This window comes from Macaca nemestrina, chromosome X, assembly GCF_043159975.1.
Source record: "Macaca nemestrina isolate mMacNem1 chromosome X, mMacNem.hap1, whole genome shotgun sequence".
NCBI lineage: Eukaryota > Metazoa > Chordata > Mammalia > Primates > Cercopithecidae > Macaca > Macaca nemestrina.
Window position 1 is genome coordinate 138,940,052 of NC_092145.1, and position 17,903 is coordinate 138,957,954.

Here is a 17,903-nt window from a genome sequence, read left to right on the forward strand (position 1 = left end):
AAGGTATAGAGAAGTACAGAACCCTCATCCACTGCTGGTAGGAATGTAAAATGATGCAGCTGCTTTGGAAAAGGTCCTGGTAGTTCCTGAAAAGATTAAACAGTTGCCGTATTACCCAGCAATTCTACTCCCAAGCATTTACCTAAGAGAACTGAAAACATGTTCACAGAAAAACTTGTACATGAATGTTCATAGCAGCACTATTCATGTTTGCCCAAAAGTAGATACAACCCAAATATCTCTCAACTGATGAGTGGATAAACAGAACGTAGCATACCACACAATGCATTATTCAGCCATGAAAGGGAATGAAGTCCTGATGCATACTACCACATGGATGAACCTTGAAAATATTATGCTAAATGAAAGAAGCCAAACACAAAAGGCCACATATTGTATGATTCCATTTATATGAAACGTCCAGAACAGGCAAATCCATAAAGAGAATGCAGATGAGTTTTGCCAGGGGAAGGAGGAAATGGGGAGTACTCATGGGTAGGGGGATTATTTCGGGGATGATGAAAATGTTCTAGAATTAGATAGTGGTGATCAATGCACAACTTTGTGAATGTGCTAAAAACCAATGAACTGTATACTTTATGCCTTCTAAGGGTGATTTTTTTTAGTATGCACATGTTATTTTTTTTTAAAGCATTGAATCTTAAGATGGAGAAGGTACCTCCTCACATGCCAAAGAATAAGTAAGAAGCTGGTTCCCAGAGGCCATAACAAATCCTTCTATGCAGTGATAATGAGAAAGGTGGCTTCTGAGGCACTGGGGACTAAGGGGATGTGGAACAGCAGAGCAGGACTGTGGATGACCTATGAGATACATCTCTCTGTGGGAACCCCTAGCGAGATATAAGGAAGGAGAGTGGAAGTCCTGCCATTTGGCTCATGGAGGGATAGTGAATCACCCACTTGGAGACACACCTTCAAAGTGACTCCTACAGGTGCCACAAAATTATGGTGCCTAGGAGACATTTGAGTCATATTATTTAGCTCCAATCATAGTTAATGCCAGAACACATAAAAATAAATCATTTGGTTGTAGAATTATTGGGCAACGTGCCTTTAGTGACAATGATAATCCATTTATAATCTATAATACCACATGTACATCATGCCTAATACAAAGGGCCCACTGCAGTTATAATTGATTCAAGATGATAATACTGCATAGAGAAATGGGGATTTAGGCATAGGTGAGAGAAAAACAGGAAACAACAATATTGGTAAAAAAACAAAGGATAAAATTATCCTTGGTTGGTATCATTCTAATGATCATATTTTAATCACCTGTATTTTATCTGATAGTAAATTTACTGAAATCCATATCCTCTCTAACTTTCTTGTTCCTAAAAGCTACTGGCCTTGGGAGGGTGGGTAGTGCCATTACCTGATGCTATAATATAGAGAACTGCAACCAATTCCTCAGTCAGAAAGCATCTATCTCATTAGTTGGGTCTTACCAATATTGTGATGTGTTTTATTTTTATTGTTATCAACTGATTATGCCTTATGAAATTTTGACTCTACTCTGATAGATGTTATGGAAAAATTTGAATTATTTTCTGCCAAAGCTGGAGATCTGGCCTGGCCAAGCGAAGCTGTGGGCCAGATGGGGGTGAGGTAGACAGGGTGGGCCACACTTGCACATCACTCTTTTTTTTTGACAGCTGAAATCCTTTATTACATTTTTGTGATGAAATACTTCAAACATACAGAAAATTACACACAAAATAACAAAATGGCACCCATATACTCACAACTCAGTCCTTCCAAAGTCTAATATTTTGCCTTAGTTTAAATTATTTTGAGGATATTAGATATAATGGAAACTATTAAAGTTATTTATGAAATCCTCTTGCTCCCTCTTCTTTCCCAGGGATGATCACTTTTAAAATATTGTGCTTACTTTCTTGCAAGTTTTTACATTGTTAACTCTTTTTGAATTCAGTGTGTGTGTGTATGTGTACATTTTAAATTCAGTTTGATTTTGAAATGTATAAATGTATCTTTTTTGATAAATGTTGCTCTGGCTCACTTTTTTGATTATTTGGATTCAATCAAATGAATAAATCATTATTTATTCTCTGTTGATAGGCATTTAGATTGTTTTCAGATTTTTTCACTATTATAAGCAATACTGCAATGAATATTCTGTTATCTGTCTTCTTGTACACACTTGCCAAAAATTACAAATACTGGCCAAATCATGAAACTGGTCAAAAGATATGCACAACTTTAGCTTCATAAAATATTGAGAAATTATCCTCCAAAGTAGTTGTATGAGTTTATGCTTCCATTATTAATGCATAAGAGTATCAATTTCTTTAAAGATAATGACAACAAATTTTTTTTCCTACCTTGCACATCAGTCTTTTTAAAGGTGCCAGCATCTGCTGGGGAAGGAGGGATGTCATCACGCAGCATGCAACCCAGGGGACAAACCTTGTCACCTGCTCTCCTGGATTAAAAACAGACATTGATTTGATCACAGTCATCCTGTTAGAATTCAAATTGAATATAGAAGTAAATATTATGGGAAAAGTGTTTTCATTAGATCATAGCTAGTTTCTTTTTCATAATTTTTTCTTCCTAGCTAACCATTCTTTATTTGTTATTTTTTATTCTCTTTGTCAGCCTATAATGTTTTTTGGAGGTTACATGTTTATACATAATGGTACAAAGAGTTATCTATTAATTCACTTACAAAATTCTGTAATATGGTTTATTTTACTCTTTGCCCAAACTGTAGGTAGGCCTAAGATTGAGTATAACCAAGCAAAGACAAACCCAAAAGAAGCCTGTAATTTGGGGCACATGCCAAGAGGGCATTCACAGATGGGACAATGGTATGAGCAGCCTGGCTCCTCCTGTTGGTTTGTGCATGGAGGAATAGGGGAAACACATGAAATTTGGAGCCTGCAGACCTAGATTAGAGTTTTGACTAAGCCACTTCCTAGGCATGTGACTTGACCTTTTCCAGTGTGTTTTGTCATTTATAAAATAGAGATAGACAAACAATACCTGCTTCATAAGGTGGTGAGAATTAAATGAGATTGTGTGTGTGGAAGCACATTTTCCATTAAAGCTCTGTATGTGTGTGCACGTTTTGTCTGTGTCACTGCTGTTTCCTTTCTTCTTCATTGCTAAGAGCATCCCAATTTTATATGGGACATTTGATCTTAGCTAATCATTTCTATTCCATCCACCTGTTTCCATTTATTTCTTTTCTTAGCCTCCTTTGCAGCCATGAGACCCAGTTCCAGCCAAAGAGATGTAAGGGGAAGTCAGCTTGGGGCTTCTGGGAAAGAGTTTCCTCCTTGGGAAGAAAAGCCCCTTTTCCCATCATCACTGCTATTCCTTCTTGTTTGGATGCTTGTAAAATGTCCTAACACTTGGAGCTGTGGCAGCCATCTTGGGAACACACGTTAAGAAGCATGAGGATGAAAAGCTGACTTGTTGAGGGTGGCAGAGTAGATCCACCTTCCCAAAGAGGATCTGGGAAGAGCCCGACAGTTTTTGACTTTGTAGAATTTCTGAACCAGCCCATAACTACCTTCCTTTAAGTTCCTAGGTTTGTGAGATGATTAAATGACTGTTGATTGAGCCACTGCTAGTTAGGTTTTCTGTTACTTGCAAGCAGATGCATCCTGTTACCATATTTGTATGTGCTTATGTGGGGCATACAGATGAGTGTGGTTCCTTGAGGGCACTGTGGTATAACAGGAAAGAGCAGTAACTTTGAAAGTCAAAAGCTGGGGATAACTGGCTCTGAAATGACAGTCTGAGCCTTGGCTTACTGATCGATAAAATTGGAAGAATGCCACTGAACCCACAGGGCTGCTGGGAGGACTAAATAAAATAATACAAATGAAAGCACTTTGCAACTGAGCAAGGGTTCTATACATGTAAGATGTTGTTAGATATCCTGCTCTTTGACCATAGGGGAGGAGGGGTGAAGGCATGCAGGTAGGAATGACTTAAGTGAATTTTGATTTTGTCAACACCCCCCCAACCATACCCCTCTTTGTGATCTCCACTGAAATATGCCCAAAGGACTCAGGCTACCCCCTCAATGCCCAGTACCCCCAGCTCTCCATTTTTCATACTTTAAGGCTATGTTTTTCCAACTTCTCCTCCTATCTCAATCCTCTCAAAAAGAAATGGACTCATCTTGTGCCCCATCCCTTCAGGCCCAGTTAATTGTCACTCACCAACCTGGTATGTGTTGGTGTGTGTCAGAGACTTCTTCTGTTACCCTTGTCAAACAACATGTGTTTTTTTTATTTGTTTGTTTTTTGAGGCAGAGTCTCGCTCTGTTGCCAGGCTGGAGTGCAGTGGCATGATCTTGGCTCACTGCAACCTCCGTCTCCCAGGTTCAAGCGATTCTCATGCCTCAGCCTCCCAAGTAGCTGGGATTACAGATGTGCACCACCATGCCCAGCTAATTTTTGTAATTTTTTTTAGTAGAGATGGGGTTTCACCATGTTGGCCAGGCCAGTCTCGAACTCCTGACCTCAAGTGGCCTGCCTGCCTCGGCCTCCCAAAGTGCTGGGATTACAGGCATGAGCCACCGCACCCAGCCAGCATGTGTCTTTTTATGGAGTCTTAAATCAATAACCTGACAACAGGAGTAGAAATTTCAGGCTATTGCAAGAAGTCAAGGAAAAGCACTTGGCTTCTTGGTGCCTCTTGGAGACCCAACTGGGAGAGCTGCTCAGCTCACAACTATTCCCCTTTCTGGGAAGGACCTAATGCACAGGTATGTACCCCAATGGCCTCCTCTATGCTCGGTAACCTTGCTACTAACCAGGAGTGCGGTATTGACTCAGGCTGGGGCAACCAGAGCCCTGAGGTCTTTAAAATTGGAGCTGCAGAAATAGATTCATCATTCTCTAGTGAGGTCCGAGTTCTTGGTTCTGGTAATTGATGAGGTTCACCTGCACCCCTGCCCTTCCTCTCTCAATATGAAACCTTCCTAATAAATTATTTTTTCTTAGTTTGGGTTGCCTCAACTCCAAATGCTGAGACAAGGACTTGGTTGTAGGTGATCTACTTGGGGGATGATCCCAGATAATGCAAGCGGGGGAAGTGAGGGAAAAGAGGAAGCCAATAAGGGTATATTAATGAGCAAATCCCCATGGTGGGCAGCTGGGGCTTGGTCCTGCTGGGGACCTCTGGGAAACTGTAGATCACACCTCAGAATCTTCCGACCACAGGATGAGGAAGTGGGGATGTCTATCGCTCGACTTCCATTCCCATTGGTTGAGGCTTGTCCCTAGGGGTGTTTTTTCCTGGCACTTATGGGTTATGTCTCCTGCTTCTGGATGATATGCAGCGCCCCAGTGTAGAGAAAAAGAGAGAGGTGTGAAGCTGACAGTGTACTGGAAGCTGCCTACAGCTACAGAACTCAGGTGGACAAAAGTGATACTGAGAAAGACATTGACCGTCTGCCACACCCCTCCTGGCTTAAATTAGTTCCCTTTGGGTTACTGTGACTTATGACCAACAGAGCCCTGGTTATGCATCTCACCTTAGTTTTTCCCACAGAGGCAGCCACACTCATATTGGGCCAGCTCTGTGTACAAGGCATTTCTGCCAGGAGCAGTTTCCTCAATGTATACACCATCACTGGGGCAAAAGGACTGTGGCAAAATGCATGGGCTAACTTCAGCACAAGGGGCCAAAAATGGCTCATTGTTGGTCCATGGAGTGATGCCATCATTTGTCTGGTGAAGAGCTCTGAACACACAGAAGTAGCGAAACACTTGGAGAAATATTAAGGTGCTCACTATATTCTCTTCTCCAGTGTATAAATAACTCACTTTTGGCACCATGTGATCTCAAAGGATGATGTCTAAACTGAATTTTAAAGATACAATTCTTTTGAACAGCACATGAACAGAACTTAATGGTGAACCCCAATCTAAAATGAACCAAAATTATCTGTTGACCTCCTAAACTCCCAGAAAGTTGGTTTTCCTTTTACAGTTCTGAAAAAAGCCAACTACTTCCATCTGGAATGCATTCAGCTACAGGGAACAGAAGCCTGATGTCTAGGGTTCCTACAAATTGGAGCTTTTTTTCCTCATGTAACAAGAAGACTGGTAAGCAATGATTGCTGGTAATATAGTTCAGTGGCTTGACCATACTGTCAAGAACTCAGACATGGAGCTCACTTCCACAGTGGATGGATTTTAAGTCTCTCCACTCTGTTTAATGCTTCTACTGAAGTACAACTCTATGTAAAGGTAATTTCAGAGACTGGAGAGGTTAAAAAAAATTAAAAGTAGTGTTAAAAATAATGAGCATATATCTTAGGATTTGGAAGTTTTCTCTTTAAAAAATGTTTTGCCTTGTAACTGCTCCTGGCCCTTGTCATATTTAAAATAGACATTTCTTCTTTGTTCTGTTGTCTCATGTGCTCTAGGGTCAAAATCTTTGTCACTAGTAGAGGCAGTAGAGCAGAGTGGGCAGGGCTCTGGGCCCTGGAAGCTCACCAGCCTGTCGGTCTTGGACCATTTTTGACCTACAAAAAGGGCAATGTCATATAGTTCAACTTAATAGGATAATTATCATTATTTGGTGACCATTTGTTGAGTACTTATTATTAAGTAACTTTAACAGCTCCCAAGTGACCAAGCTAGGATTCAAGCCCTGTTTAATGTCAGTACCCCTGCTGAGAGGCATGGTGCCATGCTGACACCCCCCCCCCCCACAATTTTTATTGAATGCTCATCTTCTGGCATCCAGGTAATAAAGCTAAAGATAGACTTTTCCTACTTTTTGAACTTTGCTATACCCCCTCAGAATATATGAGAAAATGCAGCCAGCATCTTCTGGAAGATTAGGAGGGCACGTAAGATACCATAGCCACCTCCCGGCTGACATTTGAGCCCTGCTTTCCGCACGGTCAAGCCTTTTGGAGGCAGCCAGCGTATGGCTTGTATCAAACTCTATATTTAGGAAGAACAACTGTGAGCTATGACAGGAATTCTCTTTAACACTTAGCCTTAACGGTTTAAGTTCCCCTCCAGCCCCGAGCCAGGAGCAGCTCTCAATACTGGGAGAGGCACAGAGCACTTGAGCTATTTCAGCCACATGAAAAGCATCGGAATTGAGATCGCAGCTCAGAGGACACCGGGCACCCCTTCCACCTTCCAAGGAGCTTTATATTCTTGCATCTGGCTGCCTGGGACTTTCCTTAGGCAGTAAACAAATACATAAAGCAGGTAAGCAGAAGGACCCAGCTCCCGGCAACTGGGTTTTCTAAAGGAAATTTCCTTGATACCTAACTTGAAGTGACTACTTTTAACTTTGTAGGCTTGTAACCGTGAGTATAGCTTCCTTGTAAATTCATTTTTCATTGGTGGTATTGCTGATTCTGTTTATAAATTGTGAGGGGTGAGGGTGCTGAAAGAATATTGAACTAGGCAAATACTGAAGGGCAGTTTTCATCGATAGTGGCAATAATAAAATGTCCACAGTCTAGAAATTATAACTGTGACCTTGAAGCTGTGCTGGCCAGGATTAGTCGGTCAGCTGCAGATTGATTGAAGCCCCAAGCCAAGAAATCATCAGAATTTGGGCCAGAGAAAAGCTATAATGCTAATTCTTTGATTCACCAAAATGCAAATTATTGCCAGAGTTTTTATACAGTACAAGTTTAAAAGGATTTTCTCCTTTCCCTAAGCACCAGGCTTGGTCTTAATGATAAAGTTCTATCAATGATAGAACCATCTTTTAAAATCTTCACTTCGGTCACAGTATTCCCATACTCAGCAGGGTAGAGGGCAGCACTCACTGTCCCTTTCTATGTGGGCACCAGGTTCTGAAGCATGAGAACACTAAGAGTACCTCTTTCCTCTCAGCATATTTAAAGCAGAGTGAATAAGGAGTTAGTCAGTTCAGACAGCTGAACATCTTTCTACACCCTTCTCAGGAATTATTTTTAGCTACAGGACAGAAGATAATTCCCTTTGAGATGGAGCTTTACCCACTTATTCGACCTTTAAAAAGAACAAACAAAGCTCTTATCTCTGAATAGTGATTGATTTTCCTCTGAATCCCTTCTTATTAAATGAGTGATATTACTATTGACAAATTTTTAGTAAGTCAAAGAGTTCTATTTAGAAGTCAGATATTAGGTGCTACCCAATCAAAGACAAGTAGGGATATATCAGGTGACTCAGCATACAGACCATTAATGGTCCCCACCGACTTAAAGAACTGCCAGGAAAACTCAGCGGTGCTCAGCTGGCAAGCGTTTTCATTATATTATAGGCTTTGTAAAAGTCAGTATATGCCTTGTCAAACTTTCCATGTTTCAAAACTTTAGCCAGAATCAGGAGACAATATGAGTGCTGTAAAGAGTACCTCTTTGGATGAAAAGCGGTGGCCCTCATGGGAGTGGAGTGTGTATCTAAGGCATAGTTTTCTTTTCTTGGTCCGGGGATGAAGCATGCAGATGAAGAAGGAAGGTGTGTTCCACACTCTACATCTCTGATAGAGGTGACTGCATGGCCAGGGAAACAGGGAACACTGTCTATTTTTAATTCATCAGTATGCTTTGCCCTGATTTCTCTGAAAATAATGAGGACAGCAGGAACTGCTGCTGAACTGATTTACACAAATGTTATCCAGCCTGTTTGTGAGGAATGAGAGTTGGGATCTGACCAGCTTTTTATAGATGTCTCTTTCAAAGATTGACATGCATGTTAAGAGATTTGTATGCAAATTAGAATATACCAAAATTGTACAGGAGACAAGGCCCATTCATTCTTGAGGTTCAGAGGTTCACACAAAAGCAGCAATCCAGTAGTAAGTTAAATCAGTCCATTGAAAATATAAAATTGGTTTTTAAAAAAAATACAGTATAACATTCACTAATTTAAAAAAATATTTCAACTTGCTATTGTCATAACATAAAGAAATTTTCTAATCCCTGTTTCAAATTGATGTACAATAACTTTTTGGACAAGTTCCCAAGTGATAGTTAAACTTTAGTTGTACACCCACAGAGAATACCATATGCTAAGATATTTAAAGTTCTGTGAAAATTATTGCTTTGTATGACTTCTAACAGCTTTTGAGGAATAAAAACATTAAAAATTAAGCCACCAAGCTTTTCTTTTTGGAATTAAGCTGTGTGTCCTAGATCCACAAATTAAAAATCCTTCATTTCTTTTTTTTTTTTTTTTTTGAGACAGAGTCTCGCTCTGTCGCCCAGACTGGAGTGCAGTGGCCGGATCTCAGCTCACTGCAAGCTCCGCCTCCCGGGTTTACGCTATTCTCCTGCCTCAGCCTCCCGAGTAGCTGGGACTACAGGCGCCAGCCACCTCGCCCGGCTAGTTTTTTGTATTTTTTAGTAGAGACGGGGTTTCACCGTGTTAGCCAGGATGGTCTCGATCTCCTGACCTCGTGATCCGCCCGTCTCGGCCTCCCAAAGTGCTGGGATTACAGCCTTGAGCCACCGCGCCCGGCCTAAAAATCCTTCATTTCTTTATGACGCTGCAGGAAAGACAGCAATCTATTTGAAGCATATCATAGAGAAAAATGTATCCTTGACTGTTCCATTTGTTGTTGCTTTTTAATTTTGTAACCATATTAAAAATAATTCTACCTAGACCCTTATGCGTGGAGGCTAAATCTATATGTTACAAAGACATTCAGGTGAAACTTTTAAAAAAGAGTCCTATTGTTTTCATGTATGTGGCTCCAAAAACTATATATTTGGATGCCCTGAGTATAGAGGTTTTTAAAAAATATGGAATTGTTTAACTTCACATAATAGAGCCTAAGACTTTGGAGATTTCAAAAAACTTTTTTTCACAGAGTTCTTTTCAGATCTTTTATCTCTACAGGTGTTGGGGAACATACCTATAAAAATTATTACTCTGAACTTAAAGCTGGAGATGAGTACAGCACTCCAAAGTCATTAGCTATGGATGATGGTAATAAACAATAAATATTTGCATCATGCTTTACAGTTCACAAGGTCTTTTCAGGAGCATGTATGTCATATGGATTCTTACCACAACCTGTGAAGCAGGTAAAATTTAAAGAAGAGGAAATGGGCTTAGAAATATTGAGTGACATTGCCCAGGTTACACAAGATGTGTGGCAAATGCCAACACTACTTTTTGCATTCTTTTACTCACCAGTGAACACATCACTTACACCAGTCCATAGACCTCGATCAACCTGTTTTACAGTTTGGGTTTAAAACACAGCATGCTTTGAATTCAATGAATTTTTAATTTTTCAGTTGGTCCTGCTGACATTTAATAGGCCAAGCTACAAAAACAGGCCAGAGCTGGGCCATTCCCTTCTCCCCTATCTCCAGTAAGTTGCATCCCACATCCCCTAATGTGCTGTAGTCACTGTGCTCTAAATCAGGTCTCACATGCTTAAAGAAAGCAAAAGTCCTTTGGGAAGGAAGCACTTCTACATCTTGAGGATTTGATATGGTCATGTGTAAGTCTTCCTTGCCTCCTAGAAAGAAAAGTTTACAGGTGAGGCTTGCTGTCTGCCTGTTTACAGAGCCTGGGCTCTGTATGAGGCACCTGGTTGAAAGCATAGGGTAGGGGCACACACAGCAGGAGATGGGACCTACGTCCTCAGAGCATCTCCTAGGTTGCTGGGCAGAACAGATACTGCACAGCAAGTAGAGAGCATTGCAGCAGTTAAGGAAGTGGTACAGGCCATTTCTTTTTGGGTGTTCAACAAAGAGGAGGCACTCCCAATGAACTATAGCAGCCCTGGCAATTATGAATTCAGATTAAAAGTTCAGTTTCAAGCCAAGAACTTCAGAGGCCCAGAACAAAGGTGTTTTATTCCCACAATCTCTTTGCTTTGCTGCTCTTGGCAGAAGGTCAGGAGGGCAGGGAAGGAGATGATAGCACCTTTCAAGTTTCTGATTGTATATCATTAGCATCAGGGGCGAGGCGTCTCACCATTTCTCCTCCTGAATGATTTATCCTGGCGATCTAGTGTTCCCTCACCCGAGGCATTAGGAAGGAGAGTCTCTTAGTAACTTTGGAAACTGAGACTGAAAGAATATATGGCCAGTGAAAGGGGTGACTGCCCAGTTGAATCATGAGTTAAATTCTAATTTATCAAGACTGAGAATCTGAATGCTGCCACCTCTAACAGTTTCTTACTTGTTTTTTTAGGGATAAGACTGCATGAATATGTCGAAACAGCCAGTTTCCAATGTTAGAGCCATCCAGGTAAGTAGGTATATTTGTATTTTAACAACAGCTCTGCAACTTCTTGCCTGATTGCTTAGTAAGTCATATTTCTGGTGATTGTTCACTCCTAGCACATGATGAACTTCAAGAAGAAAATAAAGTTCTTCGTAAGATTTGTAAGGTACAATTGAGAAAGGATATAAAACCAGTTAGGTACAACTGAGACAGGAGAAGTAAGCTATTTTTGTTTAATTGTTCTGAATTATAAGACAATCAGTCTATAAGTGAGAATTAAATTATCTTCTAAAAAATGTAGTGTGTATGTTTTTTGATATGTTTTTGATGTGTTCATTGATAGAGGATATATTCAATTTTATTTTTAATTTCCAATTGATATGTGCACAAACAGATGAGTCACAGTTTGTTGACTCATCTGTTTGAAATATATCTTTCTTTAAATAATATCCTTTTGTAGTTAAGTGTTCTTCCCAGGGCTTGGGTATTTATCTTTTAAAATTCACATGTTATTCGTTCTCCACATGCCCTCCAGCAAACAAATTCCTTGGTTGTTTAAACTGACTTAAGTGTCACCCACAAAAAGGGAAGGAGGAAGCAGGCATTTGGAAACAAAAATACAATTATGAAAATAACTTTCAGTATTTGTTTTTACTCAATACTTAATTTGTTATTTCTCTTAAGGGCTCTGTATTTGACTCTCAAGGGGCTTCCACCCTGAAACTCTGGGCACAATGCTTTATTGTAAAATTCCATCTTTCCATCAACATGGAGCCTGTCTGTGCTTTCTCCAAAGGAACTTTTTCCTTGGACTTTTCTGAATACTGCAGGTCATGTGGCAGTTCCTGAATATTTTAGGCCTGATGTACTATCACAACAGAAACACAGTCATAAATGGTTGACTGTATTATGGAGGGCTGTGCTTGTGGCCAGGTTGTAAACACGTCATCAAGGGGTTTAGAAATCCTAGCAAACACCACTGATAGAGGTAGGTGGAAGGACAGATCTTTACTTGTCACGATTAATACAGATCCTTAAATTGAAGAGGTTCTTAAGTGGCAGGATGTACAACAACCTCTGGAAACATGTCATTGAACAAACCACCAAGGAAGGGCCTATGCATTTGGCAAGATTCCACTCTGCATTGTCACATCCAGCCCTCTGGTGTCTACCTAGTGAGCCTCTGACTTCCCTGACAGTGGTAGTGGAATTATATTTTGTCTCCCAGACCTGTGGACATCCTTGAGCCTTTGAATCTTCTCTTTTACCCAGTGTAGAAGCAGTTAGTAGCATGGGCTCTGAAACTATATTACTAGGGTCCTTAATCCATCCTGGACTGGTGTAAGATCATGGGAAAATTACTCTCCCTAATTGACCTCTCTGCGCCTCTATTTCCACATCTGTAAAATGGAGATAAAATAATAGTATTCACTTCCTAGGGCTACATGTATAAAATGCTTAAAACAGCATAGTAGGCCGGCCTCAGTGGTTCATGCCTGTCATCCCAGCACTTTGGGAGGCTGAGGTGGGCGGATCATGAGGTCAGGAGATCAAGACCATCCTGGCTAACACAGTGAAATCCTGTCTCTACTAAAAATACAAAAAATTAGCCAGGCATTGTGGCACACACCTATAGTCCCAGCTACTCAGGAGGCTGAGGCAGGAGAATCGCTTGAACCTGGGAGGCAGAGGTTGCTGTGAGCCGAGATTGTGCCACTGTACTTCAGCCTGGGCAACAGAGTGAGACTCCATCTAAAAAAGAAAAAAACAAAAAAACAAACAAAAAACAAACAGCATAGTAAGCACACATTGAGTGTCAACCATTATTAGAATTATTATCATCATTCAGGAATACTTTATGTTAAAGTTGTGAGAAGTAATATCTTTTAATCACTGAATTTGAACCTCTGGAAGTGCTAAACATAAAAATTCCTTTTTATTTTTTCAGGACACAAAAACAGTCTTCTCTCGGGCTGCCTTTTTTCCCTCTTACTTTTAAAACGGAAAGTGTGTTGGTTTTTCTTCCTTAATGGTCCCTGGCCTCCCTCAAATCCACACTGAAAATTCACTAGCATTTTATTTACTAATTTTGACCTTGATATATTTTTAGATTTGTAATATTTTAAAAGCTGCGACTGACTGTTCTCAGTAGCCATTATTATATCGCATTACAAAAGATCCATCCATTCTGCCAACAAAGGCAATACAGCGGTTCCTTATAGATGTGGTATTGCCTCTCTCGATATATTTTATGCCACACAAAAGGCCCAATTTAATGCACCTTCAAATGAAATATTATTTCTTGTGGGTAAATAGGATCAGCACTATCTGATATTTTCCTATTATCTTTGCATTAACCTTAAGTAGGGTACATGAAATAAAATATGAACATGGTTACACCATACACAATGGTTTATAGTAGGGACATTATCTAGATTAGTCTTGTCTGGAACAAATAGAAGCCCTGATTAATAAGGGACTCTCCTCACTGTAAATACCATTTAAAGCTCTGAAATGTTCTACTCCATACCTTCTAGTCACTTATTTTTATTAGGATTTTATCTCCAATTCAGTTCATTTGTTATTTCCTGAGTGCATAATATGTGCCAGGCACTGTGCTAAGTGTAGGGTATACACAAAGATGAATTGATCTCTGATTCATGTGTTTGAGGCGCTCAAGGTCTCCAGTACTTACTAGCTGCAAGACTTTGGGAAAGTTATTTAGCCTCTTTGTGCCTCAGTTTCCTCATCTATCAAGAGAAGAATTAGTAACAGTCTTTATCTCATAGGATTACTATGAAGTTTAAATGAATTTAATGCTTGTCAATACTCAGCTCAGTGCCTGGCTCACCGTAATTGCTTAATAAATATTAGCTATTATCATCATTCACCACCATCATCTACTTCAACAGCTCCCAAAGTGTGTTCCTTGGCATACTAGTTTTATGGGATGCTGTTCTAGATTAGAGGCTAATATGGTTTAATGTTTGAAATTTTTTCTCAGAGTCCATAACTTGCGAATGGCATCAAGTTATTTCTAAGAGGGCAGAAACATATGCAATGTTTTCTAAACATATGGGACCTTTTCAGTGACTATTTTACAAGATAGTGTTTTGCAGTGCAAACTTCTAGAAACAATGACTTAGATTTCTAGTGTGTCTGGCTTGGGTGAATTTAAGTTACTTTTGACCATAGTTTGAACAGTCAGGCATTTCAGGAGTTGAATTAATGCACCTCCAGACAACATGGAGTCAAACAGTTACAAATCTTTGCAATGTTAGTTCACCTTTAGTCCACCTTTCTGTAAAATGGGGGCAATCATACTACTTAATAGGGTTATTATAATGAATAGACAAAATAATCTATGGCAAGTGCCTGGTTTATTGTATACAAATTGCTTCAGAGATGGGCCTTCTAACTATCCAAATAATGCATGGAATGGCCTTGGCTTTGTCTTCAACTTATTCTATCTCCTCTGTACACCAGAATAAGAGGGAGGCCAGAACCAGAACCACCCTTACAGGAGGTAGACAGTAGTCTTTCACATCCACACTGAAGAAGAGATGACTTTTGAATTGTAAAGGGATTCTAAGCCTACACTTCTCTTTAGTTGTATTAGTTAAATCTCTGCCAGGGGCATAAAAATATCCTGAAAGAATCAGTTGATTCTTTCTTAGCCTGGAGAGGGCCTTTGTCCCCTAAGCAGCTGATAAAGTTCTATGCCAGAGGTTGACAAATCTTTTATATAAAGGACCAGATAATAAATATTTTAGGCTTTGTGAGTTGTTTGGTCTGTTCCTGCTACTGAGCTCTGCTGTTGTACCACAAAAGCAGCCATAGGCAGTATGTAAATGAATGACTGTGGCTATGTCCCAGTGAAACTTTATTTACAAAATCAGGTGGTGGACTGGATTTGGCCTGTGGGCTCTAGATTGCCAACTCCAGTTCTGGTCTCTCCAGGCTGATTCTTACAACCCCATTGTTGGTGGGAATTGAGCTGCAACCAAGGTAACATCAGCACACTCTGCATATTGGGTCCTCTCCTTCAAATGAAAGAATTTGACATGACAGGTGGTGGGGAAAGCTAGAACTGCTGGAACCTAATCCCATCAGCGATCTGTTTGGTGACTCTCTCTAATGAGACCAAGTGACACCAGCCACTGGCAGCACCTGCCTGTCCTTTCTCCTGAACACACCCACTTTGGGAACCACCACAGGCCTCCTTAGGGCCCCAGTTCACACAGAGCCAATCTTCTCTGGATTGTCATTGATCCTTTCTCTCCACCGTTAATGAAAGTAAGCTGAGTATTATTTGTCCTCTTCCATGAGATCTGAGAACTTCATGGCTAACCAGAAAGAGTCCTGTGCCCCAGTCTTAGCTCTACTGTGTAAATTCACACCCCTGGTCCTTGTGATCTTCAAAGGGAGAGGCTTCAGTTAAATGACTTCTAATCTCTGTCCAGCTTGTAAGTCTGTGAACTTCTTGAGAATAACTTCTAAGGTTTATTATCAGGATGACAATAACAGTTTCAGTTTATTCAAGGTTTACCATATACCTGGCCCAGTGCAGTGGGATTTCCATGGATCATAATGTCAGGTCTAGAAAAGGGAAGTAACTCCCCCAGGATTATACAATTTGCAAGTAGGATAGTCAAGCCCTAACATCAATTATTCAGTCTGATCCCAAAGCTTGTGTTTGGAACCACTCTACAATGCTGTCTTTACTTACTGTCCCCACCATTGCCACAGAGAGTAAGGCTGGAGGAGTGGGTATGGACCATCTTAAGGATAATCATAAGCAGCAAGGCTACTTGAGAGGCAATTACCGTTTTATGGATGCTGGGTGCCTCCCTTTTAAAGAACTCAATATTTAGAAACAGTGTCGGCATATAAGTGAAGAAGATAGTCTATACTGATTAAAGTCACCTTAAGAGTAAGTTGCCTTGGAGTTAAAAGTACAAAGTAAAGAGACTCAATGATAAACACGGTCCTGAAATTCAAACAACCATGGCTAAATCAATGTAAGGCATTTGTAAAACTAAATCTAACTTATCATACATTTGAAAAAAATTATATGAGTCCTGCATCATTAGTGAGTGTGTGGCTTCTTTGCATGGGAAGTTTTCTGTTGCTACCCAATCTATGTGTAGAAGAGAAAGAGAATATTCTGACGCTCCATGTTTCAGTACTTCTTTCCTTTCCCCACTAGTTGTCATTGTTCTTCCACTCTCCTTTATCTAGGGCATAATGTGGAAGAAGAAAGCAGTTTCCATGGAAGATGAAAATATTTACAGATAGGCATTAAAGACTCTAAGTGTTTCCTGTGTAGGATTTCCAGTTTAAAAATGATTCCAAATATATGACAATCATTGGTATAGAGGAATAGACTATCACCATCCATTGTTAATCTGATAGATTAAAGCTAAAAATCATAATGACCATACATGCCTTCTTTCAATATTTTATATAAATTTAAAACATTAAAAATTAACTTTCATTTGCCATTTGTTTTAATGTAGAGACAAGGCCTTTTCTTTGATCATAGATCTACTGTTTCTTACATAAACCACTATAATACATTGTTTATGATTTCCAATGCTGGTTTCTTTTAAGTGTATTAAGAACTGGAATGTAGGAGTCTTACTCTCAAGTGGGTTCAGTATTACCTCCAGCTAATGACCATTGCGGCTCTGCCTAGCTCTACATTTGTGATATGAGGCAAAGCAGTCATACACTTGCAAAAAGATGTCATGTTTTTTTATGTTGACATCCAAAAGCACTTCAGAAATACAACCTACCCCCGACCAATTGTGCACATTATCTTAATAGCTGTACAGTATATTCTTGAAATCTGCCTTTCCCTGGATGATGAGATTACAGTTGAGTCATTCAGGAAATTATTGAAGAGAACAAAAAAGTGTTGAGAACAGAGCAAAAATAAAAACATTTTCAGTGTGAAACATCATGGGTGAAGAACACTGGCAAAGTAGAAGTTTCTCAAAATTGTGTTGTGTGGGAAAGTTTTCCGTGTTTTGAATCTACTCCACATTTCAAGAATCCCTAAGCAGTTATGCATTCCAGTGATATAGAATTTTATTTTAAAATAAGTTGACTATATTTTAGTAGGTAGATATGTATGTGTCTCTCATTTTCTGTTAATATATCAAACAAGAATCTCATTTTCTAATCCGTTATGAAAAAACAAACCTCTTTCTGAAGTCTTCTGTAAAGATGCTATAAATCTCAAAATGTCATATCTTGCTCCGTTCAGAGAACGACTGAGAATAGGAAAGAGCAGAAAGAAATAATGCAAAATGCAACCCCGTAGGATTTCCTCTGCCCATACTACAGAAGAATGGCATGGGGGAGGCTATAGATTCTGGCAGGAGCTGCTGGAATCCTTTGAAAAGTAAAGATCGAATCAGTATGGGGTCATCTGAAACAAATAATGCATTGGGAGGAAACTCCAGAAGCCTCTGAACTGTTCAGAAAACTCACAGTGGGTTCAGAAAAGGAGAGACAGAGTGGGGACAAAAAGGGAGGGGGAGATAAGAGAACAATGGCTGTGGAAAGCAAAGTTCAATAGGAATTGTCAGTACCCAGCCGGCTGGCAGCTATCAGAATCCAACCCACTGGGGAAAGAAGATGTCATTCCATTGTAAGCTACACAGAAAGGGGTGTGGAGGA

The 17,903-nt window shown here is 39.9% G+C and overlaps 1 protein-coding gene and 1 long non-coding RNA gene across 2 annotated transcripts in view; one reads left to right on the forward strand and one right to left on the reverse strand.

The window, feature by feature from the left end:
- Window positions 1–21: 21 nt before the first annotated feature.
- Window positions 22–8,504, reverse strand: LOC139360861 (uncharacterized). The gene is made up of 3 exons (XR_011618412.1): window positions 8,386–8,504; window positions 2,370–2,470; window positions 22–86 (listed from the first exon to the last, which is right to left on the reverse strand). It is a non-coding gene; the product is annotated as an uncharacterized lncRNA (long non-coding RNA).
- Window positions 7,017–17,903, forward strand: part of LOC105478213 (small muscle protein X-linked) — a 52,863-nt gene continuing 41,976 nt past the window's right edge. The window contains exons 1-2 of the mRNA XM_011735343.2: window positions 7,017–7,241; window positions 11,184–11,240. Of these exons, the coding sequence (XP_011733645.1) occupies window positions 11,196–11,240 (45 nt within the window). The 5' untranslated portion in view covers window positions 7,017–7,241; window positions 11,184–11,195. The remainder of the gene's footprint in view (window positions 7,242–11,183; window positions 11,241–17,903) is intronic.